This window comes from Lepidochelys kempii, chromosome 1 (assembly GCF_965140285.1).
Source record: "Lepidochelys kempii isolate rLepKem1 chromosome 1, rLepKem1.hap1, whole genome shotgun sequence".
Lineage (NCBI taxonomy): Eukaryota > Metazoa > Chordata > Testudines > Cheloniidae > Lepidochelys > Lepidochelys kempii.
The window spans coordinates 238695218-238715799 of NC_136380.1; the positions used below are offsets into that span (position 1 = coordinate 238695218).

At 40.9% G+C, this 20582-nt stretch overlaps 1 protein-coding gene and 1 pseudogene across 1 annotated transcript in view; one reads left to right on the top strand and one right to left on the bottom strand.

Moving 5' to 3' along the window:
* The first annotated feature begins 810 nt into the window (after nt 1-810).
* SLC15A5 (solute carrier family 15 member 5) overlaps nt 811-20582 on the top strand; it is a 65974-nt gene continuing 46202 nt past the window's right edge. Inside the window, exons 1-4 of the mRNA XM_073329880.2 lie at nt 811-850; nt 2502-2864; nt 5766-5988; nt 18006-18175. Of these exons, the coding sequence (XP_073185981.2) occupies nt 811-850; nt 2502-2864; nt 5766-5988; nt 18006-18175 (796 nt within the window). The remainder of the gene's footprint in view (nt 851-2501; nt 2865-5765; nt 5989-18005; nt 18176-20582) is intronic.
* Nucleotides 16544-16941, bottom strand: LOC140906255 (large ribosomal subunit protein eL33 pseudogene; annotated as a pseudogene).

Genomic DNA, 20582 nt, shown 5'->3' on the forward strand with positions numbered 1-20582 from the left:
GTAGTCCTAGGTCCCTTTGTCAATCTGACCCAAAGCCTTTTGCTGCGGGCCAAGGTGATTTGTCGGAAGCAGGACTCCTCTTTGAGCCCACTTCAGTCCTGAGCTGGTGCTGTTGGTTTCCACTTAAAAATCTCACCTGCTTCAAAACTGGTGTAACCCTAAATATATTATTAGGTCTACCACCACCTTTCCTCAAGCACTTTTCAGTAAGCAATCTGAGTACTATATTAAGGGGTAAACCAGTGAGCAGATTGACTAAAGGTTTTCATCAAGACCATACAGCAGGTCAGCACTAGGTATAGAGCACATATTCCCTAGGCTCTCATCAGCAAAGCACGCCACCATTATTAGAAGATATATATATATATATATATATATATACTCAGAGTATCAAACATGTCAATCAAATGAGCCAGACCCATTTCTGAAACAATCACATAAATAGAAACCCGCTCTCACACACCTGTTTCAGCCTACCTTGAGGTGTTTATGGGGGTTAACCAACCAAGCAGTCAGTTGTTCTCCCTGCCCGACCCCAAGATAAGGCAAACTAACATCAAATAAGGAATTGTTGTCATCTAACCCAATTAGCAAACCTTCTAGCTCTACCCCTCTTCCCATGATCTCATTTGAGCTCAATCAGCAACACCTGAGAAACAGGTGCCCCTACCCCACCCCAAATCTACACTGGAGTTGGGAATATTCCCTATTAAATTGTGTGTAGGAAGCAGAGTGTATTTACTATAGTGTTTTCAATCTGGTTTTATACTACAGTTATATCTTCCAGTACAGTAAAGAAAGGGCACCCTAATGCACCAGCAGCTAGGTAAGAGGTACTCCCCAGAACAGGGTAGGTGTGCACTCTTTGGTCACAGTACTTTCTCCTTCCCTGTGGCTTGGTTTGGGACAAGGTTTGTTAAACTATGAAACAGAAACCAGCTGGGGCTGCAGGTGATCTCTGTAGCTTGTTTTTCTCTAGCCATCAAACATGAATGAAACTCAGCCTAGTCTCTTTTAGAGAAGGTGGCAGACATAGATATTGGTATAATACAAAGTTCTCTCATCCTCTACAGTCTTACCCAGAGCTAAGCAAATTCTGTGATACCTCTAGCCAAGTTCTGGCTTTAGAACCCCTTTTGAATTAAAAACACTGGTTAAGAAAGGGGCTCTATGGATGCTTGGATCTGTGTTTCAGGGCTTCTGGATTTGTTATTTATAGGCCATTACAGAAAAAAGTTAGGGCAGTAACCTTTACACCTGATACCAAAGTTCAGTTAATTTTGGATCTGGGATTCTGACTTGGGCCTATGCATGTCATTTATATACTATCTTGCATCTCTATTACTTAATAATAGGTAGGTATAAGAGCTGCTAAAGGGTAGGGAGCATGTGTGCATGTAAGTATCTGTATAGTTAGGTAAAACTAAAAAAGAGTCTCTGTTCCCACAGCCTACAAAGTGAGGACTTGATAGTTCTATTTAGAAACAGTGGGTATGATTCACCATTGCCTTTAACCATGTGTAGTCATTTACACTTGTGCAAAGTGGATGCAGAACACTACCATTTGGGACAGGTATAAATGGCTATACATAGTAGTGGAGAATTATGTCTAGGAGGTTGGACACATTTTCTGTAAACTTCTTAGTGGATTGCCCACCAGGGATATTGTAGACTTGTAGAACCTTCCTAATTTCTCTTTAAGTTGACTATATAGTTTCTAATTAATACCCAGGAACCAAAGCCATTCTGATTCCCTATGACATGTTGTAGCTGTGGTACAAGGTCAGGCTAAAGAAGCTGTGCTGGTTTTGGGTGCTTTTTTATTGCTTTTTCTCTTCATTAATACTCCAGAATTACTTTCTTGTAAAACCTGCTTATTGTACTTAAATTTACTAGCATTTCTTACTTTTCTAATTAACTTTCTTATCTGAATTTCAACCAAAAATAACAAGAATTGTAATAATGATAAGATATTGTTCACCTAAAAACATGCATTCTTTCTATCTTTATCTCTTTGCTTGCAGTTTCTCACTTATTGCTTAATTAAGGTATCATAATATTAGCCCCAAATTATTTTCTTGATCTAGTACTTGAATTCTGCTGAAACAATTTAGCCTCTCTCAGTATTTAAACCTTTATCTGTAACATGCAGATACAATTTGGCATATATTGTATTGGATTCACATAATTTAATGGGTAATATTATTTGCGGGGGGGGGAGTCTTGTTCACAACCAGACAAACTAATTAAATAAACAGATTGGATTCAGCAGCTTTGTGCACTCAGAGAAGTTTAAATACTGGTGTCCCCCATGCTCCTTGATCTTGAATGTAACAGCACTAAAGTGATAGGTATCCTGAGGAATTGTGGTAGTAAGGTGTGGAATTCAAAGCAAGGGTCTTACCAGTTTGTTAATTATAGCGGAGGATAACAGAAGTGTACATACAACCTAACCCACTCAATTTAGTCTTGCTCAGAACAGCTAAGTATGCCTGTTACAGACCTTAGAGACTTACAAGAAAAACAACTTCTGAACCACACTGCTGAGAGGGAGAAAAGGAAATTCCCCGAGGAAGGCAAGCATGTTGGAAACTCATCTGGGTTCAAGTCTCAGAAGAAACTTCAGGTGGCCATTTGCCTGCTGTTGATGGAGCTGTGTGAGAGGTTCACTTTCTTTGGCATTGTCTGCAACATGATTCTCTTTTGCACTATCAAACTTGGCTATCCCAACTACCAGGCAGCCATCATAAACATGTGCTTTGTAGGTGCCTCCATGTTAGCACCTGTGTTCATGGGCTGGCTTGCTGAACATCTGGTGGGGAGAATCAAGCTGGTGTATATCTGTATGTTTCTCCACTTTCTAGGTAGGTGCTATGCCATGATTATTTCATCTACAATGTGCTTTTTGTATGCAATTCTGCTCTAATAAGTCAATTTTTTTAAAAGTATCATAGAAACATACTATTCCTCACATATATGCAAATCCAATGATTGTCTCCAACGTGGTGGCCTCATCAAACTTCTCTAATAGCAAAGGACTTAGCTTTTCTTTAGTCTGGAGTATATGTGCTAATATACTTTAATGAAGCATTATTTTGAACACCACTACATAATGTTTGTAAAATAAGATCTAAATTTTCAAAGATGACTAGGGATTTTGGGTGCTGCAGTCTGATGAGAGCCTAAACTGTGACCCCTTAAAGTGACTTGACTTTTTTTTAGAAAGCAGGCGCTCAGCATTTTCTGAAACTGTGCCCCTTTAAGGTATCCAGTTGGGCACCCGCAATCACTAGTCACTTCTGGGAAATTCCATGATCTATCCACTCGTTAATGTCCATAATTTGCAATGCATTTCTCCAGTTGGTGCAAATTTATGGGGTTCTGCTGTATTTAAAAGCTACATGGTTGTTAATAAGACGTACATGTTGCCTCGACAAACTTTGAACTCAGAAGCCAAACTTTGATGCTTACCTTTAGGGCCTGACTCATATTAGCACTATCTGATTCCTTCCCCCACCAAATGGGCTAAAATCTTTGAAGATAAACTTCTTTAAATATTTTTCTAGGTAACTTACATGTGTAAATTTTACTGACCTATGATCTTCTGTACATTTGAAGTCCCCTCAATACACAGGAATGTAATGTATGGACACCTCCTAATAATCTTCCACATAGTGGCTGGAATGGGGGACAATCTGAAACTTTAGATCTGCAAAGCTATTAGTATGGGTTGTGAAGGAGATTGGGTGGAATAGGGGGTGGAGCCACTCCCCTTCCTAGACAAACTGAGTTTGCAAGTCTCTGCTCACTTTGTACAACTGTCATGTGGAATTTAGTAAATGTCACAGCTGACCATTGCTTTCTCAGCCTAAGCTGAGCTGATATAAAAACTGAATTATCTTTTGTCTCTAGGTCAGGGTTGAGATGAAGCAGGGACCTTAAGACTGCTGCTCAGATCAGGCAGGTACAACTAGACAGTAACAGTCACCACTGATGCTGCAGCCTGTCCTTTAAACTGCACAACTACCAGATTAACTTAATAAAATCACCAACTTTGAAGTGACCAGAACAGGCAGAAGATGAGGGCAGAACAAATTATTGCCGCTCCAGGGCCACATTACGTAGACATTGGAAATTCCCATAACTCTATACTAAAATATATATCAATTGCATAGCCACTTCATGTATAGCGGACACACAAGCTTATTCACATTTACTCATCCCAAGTGTTTTTTTGCATGCAGGCAAATAAGCTGTTATTTAGCTAGGCATCAGAATAGCATTGGAGTAATTGAGAGAATTTCTGAATGGGTCTCTCGAGGCAACATTTCTGTCCTCTTGACCTCGATCCAGAAGTGCGGGTTTGAATTCAGTTGTGCGCAGCAGGTGCCCCGAGGTCATGTTTCAGACACCTTTGCACTGGAAACTCTAGCGCCTCCTTTAGAATGCTGCTGCAGCAGCAAATAATTCTGGATTGAAAGCACCTGCTGTGGATGACTGAAGAGAAATTGTCACAAGAATTTAGAAGAAAAAAACGACAGAGGATCAAGTGGGTCTGTGGAAAAAAGAAAGAAGGGGTCCAAGGCACTGAACGAACTACCTGAGAAGATGACCTCCTTCAGATCCCCTTCCTTACTCCATAAACTTCCTGTTTGGAATCCCCTTGCCCTTTGAGTCTAGATTACAAAAAAAAAAAAATAAGACATCAAAGTGGGACAAATTGACTCTAATGATAAAACGAGGATAAATCGTTGAACTGTATACTGAATATATTGCATCTGACCACTTAGCCCTCCACTGACAACTGTCAGAGGTAGTACAAAGCATTTTCCAAAGAGGAACAAATGTCACTATAGCAAGGGAAAGTTTCTTGTAAATAAATATAAAATATTAGTCAGGGATGATGATTTGGTACTAGACTTGTTAGTGTATGTACGATGCATGGGATGTGACTCTTTATCGTGGGAGCTTATTACAAATTTTGCTTCATCCATCATCCTGGGGCTGGGGTTTCAGATTTTGATGTTTAGTATCACAATCCTGGTCCCTGTTGCCATGCTCGAAGCAGATGTGTGTGCAAATATTATGTATATGATGTATTTTTCAATCTCTCTCAAAATGCACTTAGAAGGCTATGTAACTCATCAAATATGGGAGCCTCACTTTGCTTATAGGAACAATGCCGTAGATTGGAGGTGCCAAATCTTGACTGCAGAGTCCTAAAATGTGTTCTGGGGCTAACTTTTTCTGAAGCTGCAAAGGGAAGAGTAAAACTGATACAATAAGTAAAAATAACCAATTAGCATATCTGAGAATACATCATAACATTTGCCAAATTATCTGATATAGTGATAAACTACAGCTTTTGAGTTCAAGCAAGCAATTTCTATTAATCCATCTTGATAGTTAAAAGAGTAGCAGAAATTATGGTAATCTTTCTTTATTTGTAAGAGAACTTCTGTGCCACTTAACTGCAGCCCTCTAGCCCCAGGCCAGCCCTGAAAGCAGCGAAGTTCAAGTACTTCTGCCATATGTAGTCAATATTCTTGCCTAATAGTAGTATTCAGAAAAGTTCTGGACTTGTAGTTGTACCCACATCTCGCTCTAAAGGAATGAATAATTTTCTTTCTCATTGTGCATGTGGATTTTTTTACTAATTCAGAGACTATCATTCCAATATAGCTGTTAATCTAGAAAATAAATACTGGATTCAGTGCTTCATCATTTTAACCAGTTATATATGTCCATTTTCTTCCCCATTCCAGGTACGGCCCTGCTACCTCTTGTTGCCTTCCCCTTTGAAGATTTTTATATAGACAGACGCTATATCCTTCACCCACTAGCCAAAAAGGAGCAGAAAATACTCTTCTACTTTGGGCTATTAACAGCCTGCTTTGGATCAGGAGGCATAAGAGCTGTAGTTTGTCCACTGAGTGCATACAACCTTGAGGATTATGAACCAAAGGAACTTCTTTCTTTTTTCAATTGGTGAGTTTCTTAATATTGCAATAGCACAACTGTGTGAGATGATGGAGCTTAATTAAAAACTCAAGTGCATCTCAATTTTTTAAAAACAAATTTATATAGGAAATCTCATTTTTAGCTGTAAAAATTAGTTTTCAAATGGACTACCTAAATTTCCTTCCAGGCACATAGATTCATAAATCTTAAGGCCAGAAGGAACCACTCTGATCATCTAGTCTGACTTCCTGCATAACACAAGCCAGGGACTTTCACCCAGGGTGAATCAAGGTCAAGTGATTTGCTCAACTTGACACAGAATTAATGAGCTAGTTGCTGTGTAGAACCAAGCTATTCTATTTAGGTTCTTACACTATGGTACCGAAAGGCCTGGCAGGGATGTGGTGAAGTTGCTTGCTGGGTCTCAATCCTTTGCTCTAAGTTGAGTAGACTCTGTAGAGATGGCAAAGTTCCTTGAACACATATAAGTACCAGCACTAAAATAAAAAAATCAAAACATCACATTTGGAACTGTCATTTACTTCAAGAGGTGGTAGTCTTCCTCATGTGAGTAGTGGTGATAGAAAGATAGGCCTCATAGATTCTCTTTCCAGCTGTGACTGACAGGTTAGGACATCAGGTAAGTCACTTGACTTCTGTTCTTCAATTTAAAGATCTATATAGTTACCAGGGCTGGCTGGAAAATGGGGCTTCACCAAAATCACAATTTTGTACAGGAAAAGAATTTTCCTTGGAAAAATTGACATGTAACATTTTGTCATCCCAAAGTGAACTGTTTTCTTTTGGTTAAAAAACTGAAATGGAACACTTTGACATTTACAGATTTTTTTCTGGACACTTTATTCCACAAAGTTTCAACAGTTCAACATTTTTCTTCTGATTTGGGACAAAATTATGATCTACTGGAATTTCCCTTGGGACAGAAATTCCTTTATTAGATACACACAAATATTTACCTACCTCAGAGGGAGTTTTGTGATACTTAATGTTTGCCAATTATCCAGAAATTCTTGATTGAGAGGTGCTATATATGTGCAAAGCATTGTTGGTAGTACCAACAATAAATCAAAGTGTATCTATTATGAACTGAAACTGATGAAATCTGAAGATTGATAATGCATCACTGATGAATCAATGAATTTATTAGGTCATATTTCTGTTCATATGGGGGTGGCTTTCAGGGCTATTCCCTTCCCCCCAGTTATGTTAATAATGCAGATCTTTGGACTAAATCCAAACTTTAGTGAATAGTGTAGCTTTACAAAGGTGGAAAAGACTGTTTGGTTCCTTAAAACAGATTCTGCCTCCTTGACCTGCCCAAAGGAGAGAGAAAAAATCCTCCTTTTCGATTCTATTCTGAGTTTTAATCCTTAATTAGCAACATCATTTTGATTAAATAAGACTCTGGAGGATTAAGACTGGAGAGCAATCAGTTGTTCTGAAAGATAGCTCTGGAGAATTTATTGTACTGTGGTTTTAGTCATACAGAGTTGTGTTTAATCAAAGTGACATTTCTCAGTGTTGATTACAAAGGAGACATAACGACAGAATGAATAAAGTATTTCCTTGGGGGAATCCAAACGGGTCAGTTTTTGGGGCTTTGGAAGTATCAGGAAAGGTGTGTGTGATTAGAAACTAATTTCTACAGTTGTCTGGCATCTGAAGCAGGAACCATATGATTTGCAATCTTAAAACTAACAAAATGGGGTTTACTTCTTCACGTTGCCTAGTCTCATTACAACCTCATAAGTATATAATCATACGCTATTTTCTCTTCTTGGTAGATTCTTTATCACGAGAATAAATGTTTAAAATACATATATATATTTAATGAGACAGTTGCACACTGTTGCTTTTTAGCAAAATCTAGATTCTTATCCAACCTGCTTTACTTCAGAAATCAGGCCTAACAGCTTTTAAAAAAATCAGACTTCTTGCAAAGGAGTGAATAACTATCATCTTAACCCTAGTGTGTGGTGAGGGCTGCATCACCCTTCTAGGGCCTGAATCCATTCTCTGGAACAAACTAGGTGTAAAATCATTGAAATAAATGAAATTTCACCAATGTTAAACTAAAAAGAGGAGAACTGGGCCCTGAGAGTCTGAAGCCTGGGGCAATAAGTTAAGACCATAGACTGGTACTACTTCTTGATGCATGAGAACTCCCATTGCTATGAATGGGAGCTGAGCAAAAGGGCTGGGGACAGAATATGGTCCTTAAATCCTCACCAACAACTGAGCTAGTAAAACGAAATTGCATTGAGATGTTGGAAAATTGTGGATTGTATAGGACCACTTCTATATCTGTCCTTGTCTTCTATTCCTTCTCCATCTTGCTTGGTGTTTCTCTTTTCCTTCTACTAATATTTTCTTTCCTTTTTTGTTTGCCTCAACTCAATCTCTCAATTATTTTCATCACTCCTATTTTATATTTATCTCTTTGTTCCTTTCTCCCCACGTTCGCTACCATGGCCCTTGAATAGTTATACCCTGCAAGATGTCAGAATGGCTTCCCTTTCTGCAAAGCCTCATTGTCAAATGAAGAGAAGTATGGTAAACAAATGTTTCTGCATAGGTTTGGAAATGAACCATTATCTGGTACTTGGGTGGATATTAGTCCAAACTCCATTGCCTATAGCTAGCCTAGCTTTTGTATAACATTCTTCATCGGTAGATATCAAAACACTTTACAAAGGAGGTCAGTATCATTATCTCCATTTTACAGACGGGGTAACTGATGCATGGGGTGGGCCAAGGTCACCCAGCAGATCATGGCAGAGTCAGGAATAGAATGCCGGTCTCCTAAGTCCCAGTTCAGTGCTGTATCCATTAGGCAACACTGTCTCTCCTAATCTAACTTTGTCAGAAACAGAGCTGGTCGAAAAACAGAATTTCTATTCTACAGAAAATTGAGACTGAAATTTTGTTTCAACCTGTTTCAGGATCAAAAGTCAAACTCAGAATTTTTCAAGAACTGAAACATTCCAAAGCACATCACTTTGACCCTATAGAATATAATATATACATAAAAGTCAAAACAAAACATTTGGCTAATTTATTGAAAATGTTGGCCTAAGTGGTATGGTCCTGTGAAACTTTTTGATTTTTGTCAAATTTCCCATCACTTCTAGACAGAACCTTGGGGCAGAATCTGTGCTACTTCATTTTTTAAAAAGTGGCCACCAACCCCTTTTCTCCAATAAAACTTTGTATATCTCGGAATGGAAATCAAGCTGTTACCTGGCAAGTATGAAGGCTGGAGTCGTCACTGCTGGAATGTGAACCTGTGATCTCAGGGAGTATAAGCAAACCTGAGGTTCAGACTCCTGAGACTACTGGAATATCTTTGTTAAAGGATTAAAGCTTAACACGCCAGGACTGATTTATCTGACCTGAATGTGTACCACCAAAATATCACTGGAAATCCTGTAATACTTGGTGCATGAGAAATGCTAAAGCAACTAGTAAATGGCCAAACTGCTTCAGAGTAAGAAGTTGCAGAAGCAAGTATTGTGATCAAAGGCTGAGCAGAATGGGGTTAACATTTTCTTACTCCACTCAAATGCCAGCATAAAATATCTGGCTATTCCCGGTATAATTATTTGAAGTGAAATACTTAAGATGCTGACATTTAAACTGTAATTATAAAGCTTCTAAGCTAACACCCAACTGAGATTAATAGGGTAGTTCTCATCAGAAAGAGGTTGTCTTTCTTGATGTCTGTGGACTTTATTGGACATTGTGGTAGCTATTCAAATTTGGATGGTGCTCTTCACAATAGACCTACAGCCTCGCTTAAAACTGAAAACACAAACTGGTGGGGCCAGCAGCAAAGTGCCAGTGTAACATTCCAACCAGTTTTTTCCCCTCCCCACCTTCCATCACCAATCACATGAATCATGCTGCGTCAGACTAGCCCCACCTGCCAGATAGCCCTTTTTACCCAGCATATTGTATGGGAAGAACTACTAATAAAGGAAGCAAATTTAGGTTGTTTGGAAGATGCTAGTGGAGATGTCTCACCTCCCCACTTGGCCTTGAAGAATTTCATAATTCTCCCTAAAGGCTTAGCAGGATCTCTTGGGTTATAGGTTGATTGTATTGATGGTCATTTTTGTAGAGCCAGGGGCCTTTGGATTAGGTGGCTCTTGAACCCATGCTTTGCTATAGAATAATACTCTAGCAGGAATGCTTTCTCTTCTATATACCTATATATTTCTAGTTTTCAGGGTTGTGAAGATAGTACAAATCAATGCAAAGATGTCTTCCTGAATCTGCAGGTAGTCTGAAACAATACTTGAAGAGTTGAATGAATCCATTCTTTTCAGTGATTAACTCTGAAAACTAAATATGATTTAAATGTCAACTGTTTCGGATCAAATGAGAATCAGTAAAATAAGCAGCTAATTATATTAATATTCAGATCCACTTCATTTAAAATCTCCTTTATACAATGTAATAATCATAGCAGTGTAGAACTGGAAGGGACCTCGAGAGGTCATCTAATCCCCTCACTCAAGGAAGGAGTACATAATAATTAGACCATTCCTGACAGGTGTTTGTCTAACCTGTTCTTAAACCCCCCCCCCCCCCCCCAATAACGGAGATTCCACAACCTCCCTAGGCAATTTGTTCCAGTGCTTAACTACCCTGACAGTTAGGAAGTTTTTCCTAATATCCAGCCTAAACCTTCCTTCCTGCAATTTAAGCCCATTGCTTCTTGTCATATTCTCAGAGGTTATCAAGAACAATTTTTCATCCTCCACCTTGTAATAACCTTTTATGTACTTGAATGCTGTTATCATGTCCATCCCCCCCTGTCTTCTCTTCTCCAGAATAAACAAACTCAATTTTTTCAATCATTTCTTATAGCCATCTTTTCTAGACATTTAATCATTTTTGTTGCTCTCCAATTTGTTCACATGTTTCCTGAAATGTGGCTCCAAAAACAGGACACAATACTCCAGCTGAGGCCTTCTCAGTGCAGAGTAGACCAGAAGAATTATTTGTGTCTGGTTTACAACACTCCTGCTAATACATTAAGAATGGTGTTTGCTTTTTTTTTGCAACAGCGTTATACCATTGACTCATATTTAGCTTGCAATCCACTGTAACTCCTAGATCCCTTTCTGCACTACTCCTTCCTAGGCAGTCATTTCCCATTTTATATGTGTGCAACCGATTGTTCCTTCCTAAATGGATTACTTTGCATTTGTCCTTGTTGAATTTTATCTGATTACTTCAGACCATTTCTCTAGTTTATTTTGAATTTTAATCCTATCTTTCAAAGCATTTGCAACCCCTCTCAGCTTGGTATCATGCACAAACTTTATAAGTATCCCGGGGTAGCCGTGTTAGTCTGTATCCACAAAAACAACAAGAAGTCCAGTGGAACCTTAAAGACTAACAGATTTATTTGAGCATTAGCTTTCATGGGTAAAAAACCCACTTCTTCAAACTTTATAAATGTACTCTCTATACCATTATCTAAATCACCAATGAAGATATAGGACAGGACCAGAATCAGGACTGATCCCTGTGGGACCCCATTTGATATGCCCTTGCAGCTTGACTATGAACCACTGATAACTACTCTCAGGGAACAATTTTCCCACCTGTTATGCACCCACCTTATAGTAGTTCCATCTAGGCTGTAATTTTCTAGTTTGTTTATGAGAAGGTTATGTGAGACAATATCAAAAGACTTACTAAAATCTAGATCTACTATATCTACTGCTTCCCCCACATCCACAGGGCTTGTTACCTTGTCAAAGAAAGCTATTAGTTTGATTTGACATGATTTGTTCTTGACAAATCCATGCTGACAGTTATTTATCACCTTATTATTTTCTAGGTGTTTGAAAATTGATTTATTTGCTCTATAAAAATGGAAATAAGGACAATCCAGGAAATTATAAACACAGGCAGCTTAACTTCTGTACCCAGCAAGATAATGGAGCAAATAATTAAGCAATCAGTTTGCAAATATCTAGAAGATAATATGATAATAAGTAACAGTCAGCATGGATTTGTCAAAAACAAATTGTGTCAAACCAACCTGATAGCTTTCTTTGACAGGGTAACAAGCCTTGTGGATGCGGGGGGAGTGGTAGACATGGTATATCTTCACTTTAGTAAGGCTTTTGATACTGTCTCTCATAGCCTTCTCATAAACAAACTAGGGAAATGCAACCTAGATGAAGCTACTATAAGGTGGGTGCAAAACTGGTTTGAAAACCGTTTCCCAGAGAGTTATCAGTGGTTCATAGTCATGCTGGAAGGCCAGAACGAGTGGGGTCCCGCAGGGATCAGTTCTGGGTCAGTTCTTTTCAAGGTCTTCATCGATGATTTAGATAACGGCATAGAGCAGGGGTGGACAAACTACGGCCTGGGGGCTACATCCAGCCCTTCAGAGGTTTTAATCTGACCCTCGAGCTCCCAACGGGGAGCGGGGTTTGGGGCTTGCCCTGCTCTGCACGTGCCAGGGCTCTGTGCAGCTCCCGGAAGCAGCGGCATGTCCCCCCTCTGGCTCCTATGCACAGGGGCAGCCAAAGGGCTCCCCAAGCTGCCCCTGCCCAAAGTGCTGCCCTCACAACTCCCATTCGCCGGGAACCATGAGCATTCATGGCCCGCCATACAAGTTTCATACCCAGATGTGGCAGTGGACCCAAAAGTTTGCCCACCCCTGGCAGAGAGAGTACACTTATAAAGTTTGTGGATGATACCAAGCTGGGAGGAGTTGCAAGTGTTTTGGAGGATAGGATTAAAATTCAAAATAATTTGGACAAACTGGAGAAATGCTCTGAAGTAAATAGGATGAAATTCAATAAGGACAAATGCAAAGCACTCCATTTAGGAAGAAACAATCAGTTGCACACGTACAAAATGGGAAATGACTGCCTAGGAAGGGGTACTGCAGAAAGGGATCTGGAGGTCATAGTGGACCACAAGCTAACTATGAGTCAATAGTGTCATGCTGTTGCAAAATAAGTGACCACCATTCAGGGATGTATTAGGAGTGTTGTAAGCAAGAAGTAATTCTTCCACTCTACTCTGCTCTTATTAGGCCTCAACTGGACTTGTGTCCAGTTCTGGGCGTCCCATTTCAGGAAGGATGTGGACAAATTGGAGAGAGTCCAGAGATGAGTAACAAAAATGATTAAAGATCTAGAAAACATGACCTCTGAGAGAAAATTGAAAAAATTGGGTCTCTTTAGTCTGGAAAAGAGAAGACTAAGAGGGAACATAACTGTTTTCAAGTACGTAAAAGGTTGTCACAAGAGGGAAGAAATAAAAATTGTTTTTCTTAATCTCTGAAGATAGGACAAGAAGCAATGGGCTTAAACTGCAGCAAACAAGGCTTAGGTTGTACATTAGGAAAAATTTCCTAACTGTCAGGGTGGTTAAGCTCTGGAATAAATTGCCTAAGAAGGGTGTGGAATCTCCATCACTCGCGATTTTTAAGAGCAGGTTAGACAAACACCTGTCAGGAATGGTCTAGATAATTAATCCTGCCACAAGTGCAGAGGACTGGACTAGATGACCTCTCAAGGTCTCTTCTAGTTCTATGATTATCCCACCAAGTCTCTGTGACACCAACTATGTCATAGTTGTGTTTATTCACTAGCATTTTTAGTACTTCCTGTTTTTCCCCATCCTTCTTGCATTAGTACACAGGCATCTAAGATACTGATTTGATTTCCCCTCTATTTTCCCTCTTGTCTCTCCATTGCCCCTGCTATAATGGCCCATGCTCCAGACAGATTCTGACCGTTCTCCCAGGTCTCCATGTTTTTGACTTACCCATGGGCTTTTGTCACCTGCCCCCATCCAACCTAGTTTAGAGCCCTCCTCACTAGGTTAGCCAGTCTGCATCCAGAGATACTCTTCCCCTTCCTTAATATATGGACCCTTTTTCTGCTCAGCAGACCTTCCCAGAATAGCATCCCATGGTCAAAAAAGCTGAAGTCCTCTTGGCGACTCCATCTGCATAGCCAGGCATTCACATCTAGGCTGCATCTGTCTCTGCCTGGACCTCTATCTTTAATCAGAAGGATTAAAGAGAACACTACCTGCACCTCCAGGCCCTTCATCCCTGTAGTCACTTCTGATCTGCTCAGGGTCATACCTTGCAGTATCATTAGTGCCCACACAGATGAGTAGCATGGGATAGTAGTCAGAGGTCTGGATGATCCTCGACAATCACTCAGTAACATCTCGGATACCGGCCCCTGGCAGCATACCTCATGAGATACCGTGTCAGGCCAACAGCAGTTCAGAAGGGAGTCACCGAAACCACTACCCTATCTTTCCTTTTGGGAGTAGTAGCTATGATACTCCCAGCCTTGGGGTACTGAGCTTCTCCTCATCCACCTTTTGGGGGTGATTCCTCATCACTCATTGCCAAGGCAGCATAATCCATAGTTGGTGGGTTGTTCATAGCTAGTTCATGACGCTACCATAGAACTTCCAGTCTGCTGCATCAGAGTGCCACACAATCTGGGGCCTTGTCATAGAATTTATGTCAACTGTTCAAGGTCTTGCACGGTGACTTTTTGTTTGCTTGTTTCTGTCACTACTATCCTGACCACTTGCCCTACAGCTCCATTATAATCATCCTCAGCGGGGGAGCTATTCCACCAACACAATAACAATGTTTGAAATGTGAGGGAGCACTAAATTATTAGAGTTTTGAGCCTTTCAAACACAGCCCCAGCCAACCCCGGCAGATGTATGGTCTCCAACAGTCAGTTTGCTGCACTGGTGCCTGTAATCCAGGGCTGCTGGATCCAGGGCTTGAATCTCAAGGATCCTGCCTGTCTCTATCCCGAAGTGGTCTCCCAGGTGCTCTGAAGAATGCAGTGGAATGTCAGGAAAGGAGGTGGGGCATCAAAATCAGAAACAAGCCATAGGGTCATGTCTGTCTGTCAAGGTTCTTGTATGTAACCCATCACTGTGACATGATGATCATGTTGGTCCCTTCTGGTCTATGACATGAGCACGTCTCAGAATTTTGAAATGTGCACATCAAGATACATTTCTCTTTCTCTCTTCCCTCTAGTCATCAAAGACTGGATATTTTTTCTTTACTTATTTTGGTGGCAGTACTGTGAGAAAGCTAGATCAAGGAAGTGTGTTTTAAATTTTGATCTCAGGGCACCAAGATTTATGGAGATCCTAATTTCTTCTGAGAATGAGTTCCAGTTGCTGAAAAAAAGTCCATCTCCTGCACATATGGGTTTCATTCTTTACGCTGCCATTTCCAGTGAAACACAATTGACATTATAGTCATCTAGAGTGAGACAGCCTGGACTGATCTCATAGCGGGCTCTGGAGACAAGGATTGAAATCTTGAACCTGGACAGCTTTTGGAGCTGTTTGTCCCTATCATGCAATTTTCAACTTAAAAACAAAATTGCCAAAGGAGGGCCAAAGCATCTGTATGCAAAACGCTTCCATAACTTTTAATATCTTTTCTCCAAAGTGGTTAAGACCAAACCCCAGACAACTGCTTTACATTTAAATAAAAAATCCCTCTAGTGGTATCGTAGCTCATGACAGAAATGGTTTAAAAGACACGGCACTAGCTAAAAAGAATTAAAGTTGAAATTCTCAGGGACTTTTTCAGATGCTTTGGAGGATGGTTTAAGCCTGGAAGTCCCTGTTTCCCAGCATACATAGTATTCCTTGTACTCCTGACAGCTGCCAAATGCTTCTCAGCAGCACTGAGTTCATCCAAATTGGATTTGTCATTATTCTTTCTTTGGCCCCGCTGCCTGTATTCCACTAGGCTTGCTGCTCTCCTGCCCGCTGCTGCTCTAAGCCACTGCCAGATTCTCTTCTTCTCTAACAAGGCAAGAGAGAGTATTTTGTTTTGAGCTGAACAAACTTGGGTATTGTCACTCCTCCACGTCTTCAACATTATCAAGGCTTTTCTTCTTGGTTCCAGCTACCTAGGTCAATGACAGAGTGGTCAGAAGCACGACGGTAATGAACCCAACACTGTAACTTACAGTGATGCCACTGCAGTTTTTTCTGGGCCATTACAACAGACTAGCAAGGAGCCTTTTAAAGGGAAGAAGCCGAGTCAATGCAGATGGACCTTTGGTGTTTAATAGCAACTGCCCCCCCCCCCAAGGTTCACAGCCAAAACATTGAGCTGATCTTTAATACATGTTCTCTTATGTAGAGGCCAGTGATACTAGACAGATTTGCAGCTCCAGCTTAGCTGATAGTATGCCCTGCCCACTCGTGCTTAAGATAAAAAGTTGTAGAGCCAATAAGGGTGAGGTGAGCAAGAATAGCTAAGGTCATCTCTCCTGCTTGTTTATTTTAAGTGAATTCAAGACTAATGATTCATGCTAGATTGACAGCGCAAAAGACTCAAGTTCTTTGCTCATTGTCCGCAGGACAGGTAGAACCCAAGGCAATAGCAATACGAGCTCCTCCAGGCTTCCTCAGTGTGCCTCCATCTCAGTACACAGAGTCCATCTTTGTGTGTGGGGAGGGGGTGTGGGAAATCAGTTATTTCTATTTTTTTTTCTTTTAACAGTTTATGAATTTTATTTTTAGTAAAAATTTAGATCCGAGATGGATACAGCATCACTCTGATGCAGTGCCCAATGGCCTTGGCAGGAAGGGTGGACTGGAACTTGGCACGAACCATGCCACTGTTTCCATGGGCACGTGTTACTGTCCCCCAGATCACTTGTGTTCTGTTGGGCTTCCCACCAGAAGTCACGGTGTTGTTTTTAGCTTTGTATACATAGGTACATCTCTTGCCCAAGTACAATTCAGTCTCATCACGGGCATAAACTCCATCAATTTTCAGAAGGGCAGTGTGCTCCCTCTGGTTTCGGAGGCCATGCTTATAGCCAGCAAAAATGGCTTTGGACCACAGTCTCCCAGACATGGTGTCGTCCTGAAGTCCTGCTCCCAGCAGGCCCCTGCGCCTCCGACCCAAGTGCTCAGTCAGTCCTTGCTCTCAGTACTGTGGCTCTCAGCAAGGGTGACAACTGTGGTTTTAATACTAAAACTACTTACAAAAGAAATCTAAGCAATGTGCTCTGTAGATTGTTGAGCTCTTGCTATTTTAAAGAATATAAGCATTAGCTTTTTAAACCCTTTCAGAAGTTTGAGACCCATTTTAAAGGGGCCTGATTTTTATCATTTTCATGCTGAGCATCCACTCTCTGAAAATAATGTGTCTCAAGTTTGATACAGAGATTACTGGGTGAGATTTGTTTGTCCTGTGTTATGCAGGAAGTCAGATCAGATCAGTGGGGGGCAACCTGCGGCCCATGAAGCCCATCAGGGTAAGCTGATTGCAAGCTGCGAGACATTTTGCGATGTCTGACGTCCCTGCATCCCGCCACTTCCCACAGTTCCCATTGGCCAGGAACAGAGAACTGCAGCCATTGGGAGCTGCGGGGGACCATGCACGTGAACCGCCAATGTCTGCAAAATGTCTCACAGCCAGCCATATGCGGCCCACAGGTTGCCCACCACTGTGCTAGAGTCAGAAAGGAAACACTTTCTCCTTGTGTATAGAATTATACATCTGGCATAGGGGATTATGGGTTTTTTCATCTTCCTTTGAAATTGTGTCGCCAACCCCACACATTCACAAACCTTAGTCAGGCATCCATAAACCAAGAGATTGACTTAAAAATCATGAGTTTAAAAAAATGGGGTACTTTTTGTCTTCTTGCTTTTGAGCCTTTAGACTTCAGTATTTTTTCTACAACCATGAGGGCTAGAAACTTGGTCTCTTTTTTTATAAGTGAATGCTGAGACTCTCCCATAATCAAGTGAAAGTTCATGTTGTAGACTGTCAGGCTATGAAGGATCCTGGGGCATACCACATGGGTGTAAGTATACCCCACTCACTGTTGGCAAAGTAAGTAAACCTTTTAACTTCAGAATGCTTAAAACTGTACTTTTTGCAACATAATTGCATTCTTAATTACTTGCATCTCTTCACTGGTATCCCTCTTAGAATAACTTTTGTCTGTTTACCATAGGTTTTATTGGCTGATTAACTTAAATTCAGCAGTTGTCTTTGTTAGCATTTCTTATATCCAGCAATCTGTGGCCAAGAACCTTGGTTTTCTTATCCCATTTGTGTCTGTGCTTATGGCCCTGATCACAATTCACATGGTGCGCAGTGAAATGATTTACCAGCCCAAAAAAGGTAAGATGTAAATATCTGTCTCTTAGAAATGTTTTAAAGGTGACTTAAAAAAATTGTTCTTTCCCCAAAGCTACATCTGTTCTGTTTGCACTCATTTTGGACTTAATCCTGCTGAGTGCCTCCTGTGAAGGGCTGAGCATCTTCTACTGCCATTAACTTCAGTACTTTGCAGAATCAGGTCCACACACAACCAGTTAAAGTGGGCCTTACCGGGAGGTGGCTGCATCATGGGAGATCTGATGCTGATTTTCTATTTTAAAGCTATCATTACTGCAATGTAAGCTACTACAATAGAACTTCAGAGCTCCAAACACTGTGGGAATGGAGGTTGTTTGTAACTCTGAAATGTATAATGTCTGCTGCAGTTTCCATGGTATGCATCCGATGAAGTGAGCTGTAGCTCACGAAAGCTCATGCTCAAATAAATTGGTTAGTCTCTAAGGTGCCACAAGTACTCCTTTTCTTTTTTCTGAAATGTTCGTAACTCTGAAGAAAACGGTATGGTTCTTTCAAAAGTTTACAACTGAACATTGACTTAACACAGCTTTGAAACTTTACGATGCAGAAGAAAAATTCTGCTTTTAACCATCTTCATTTAAATGAAACAAGCACAGAAACAGTTTCCTTACCTTGTCAATTTTTTTTAACTTTCCCTTTATTTTTCTAGTAGTTTACGGTTTTTGGTTTTTTGCCTCTGCTGCTGCCTGATTGTGCACTTCTGGTTCCAAATAAGGTGTGTGGTTGACTGATCAGTTCATAACTCTGGTGTTCATAACTCTGAAGGTCTACTGTATCCGTAAAACTAAATATTAGACATGTTCAACCGTTTCTAACGTGCAGTGTTTAGGTAGGTGGAGTTTTAGCTTTGAGTACTTTACGACAGATGTACTTGTACACAGAGGTTTTTACTGCATCTCCCAGCTTGTTGCAACATTTTAACATATAGCAACTCACTTTAAAGTATTTTGATTCTGCTTTATAACTTGTAAAATGCAATTTGTATGCAGTAGGAGGAGGGGGACCCTACCAAAAGAGAGAATAGAAGCTTAAAGTTAAAATAAACCCTGATAGTTTAATCCGTGGAAAAATATAGTTAACAGAAACACATGTTAGATGGATGTTGGCAGTTTTGTTCATAGAATCATAGAATATCAGGGTTGGAAGGGACCCCAGAAGGTCATCTAGTCCAACCCCCTGCTTGAAGCAGGACCAATTCCCAGTTAAATCATCCCAGCCAGGGCTTTGTCAAGCCTGACCTTAAAAACCTTTAAGGAAGGAGATTCTACCACCTCCCTAGGTAACGCATTCCAGTGTTTCACCACCCTCTTAGTGAAAAAGTTTTTCCTAATATCCAATCTAAACCTCCCCCACTGCAACTTGAGACCATTACTCCTCGTTCTGTCATCTGCTACCATTGAGAACAGTCTAGAGCCATCCTCTTTGGAACCCCCTTTCAAGTAGTTGAAAGCACCTATCAAATCCCCCCTCATTCTTCTCTTCTGCAGGCTAAACAATCCCAGCTCCCTCAGCCTCTCCTCATAAGTCATGTGTTCTAGACCCCTAATCATTTTTGTTGCCCTTCGCTGGACTCTCTCCAATTTTTCCACATCCTTCTTGTAGTGTGGGGCCCAAAACTGGACACAGTACTCCAGATGAGGCCTCACCAATGTCGAATAGAGGGGAACGATCACGTCCCTCGATCTGCTCGCTATGCCCCTACTTATACATCCCAAAATGCCATTGGCCTTCTTGGCAACAAGGGCACACTGCTGACTCATATCCAGCTTCTTGTCCACTGTCACCCCTAGGTCCTTTTCCGCAGAACTGCTGCCTAGCCATTCGGTCCCTAGTCTGTAGCGGTGCATTGGATTCTTCCATCCTAAGTGCAGGACCCTGCACTTATCCTTATTGAACCTCATCAGATTTCTTTTGGCCCAATCCTCCAATTTGTCTAGGTCCTTCTGTATCCTATCCCTCCCCTCCAGCGTATCTACCACTCCTCCCAGTTTAGTATCATCCGCAAATTTGCTGAGAGTGCAATCCACACCATCCTCCAGATCATTTTTGAAGATATTGAAAAAAACCGGCCCCAGGACCGACCCTTGGGGCACTCCACTTGATACCGGCTGCCAACTAGACATGGAGCCATTGATCACTACCCGTTGAGCCCGACAATCTAGCCAGCTTTCTACCCACCTTATAGTGCATTCATCCAGCCCATACTTCCTTAACTTGCTGACAAGAATACTGTGGGAGACCGTGTCAAAAGCTTTGCTAAAGTCAAGAAACAATACATCCACTGCTTTCCCTTCATCCACAGAACCCGTAATCTCATCATAAAAGGCGATTAGATTAGTCAGGCATGACCTTCCCTTGGTGAATCCATGCTGGCTGTTCCTGATCACTT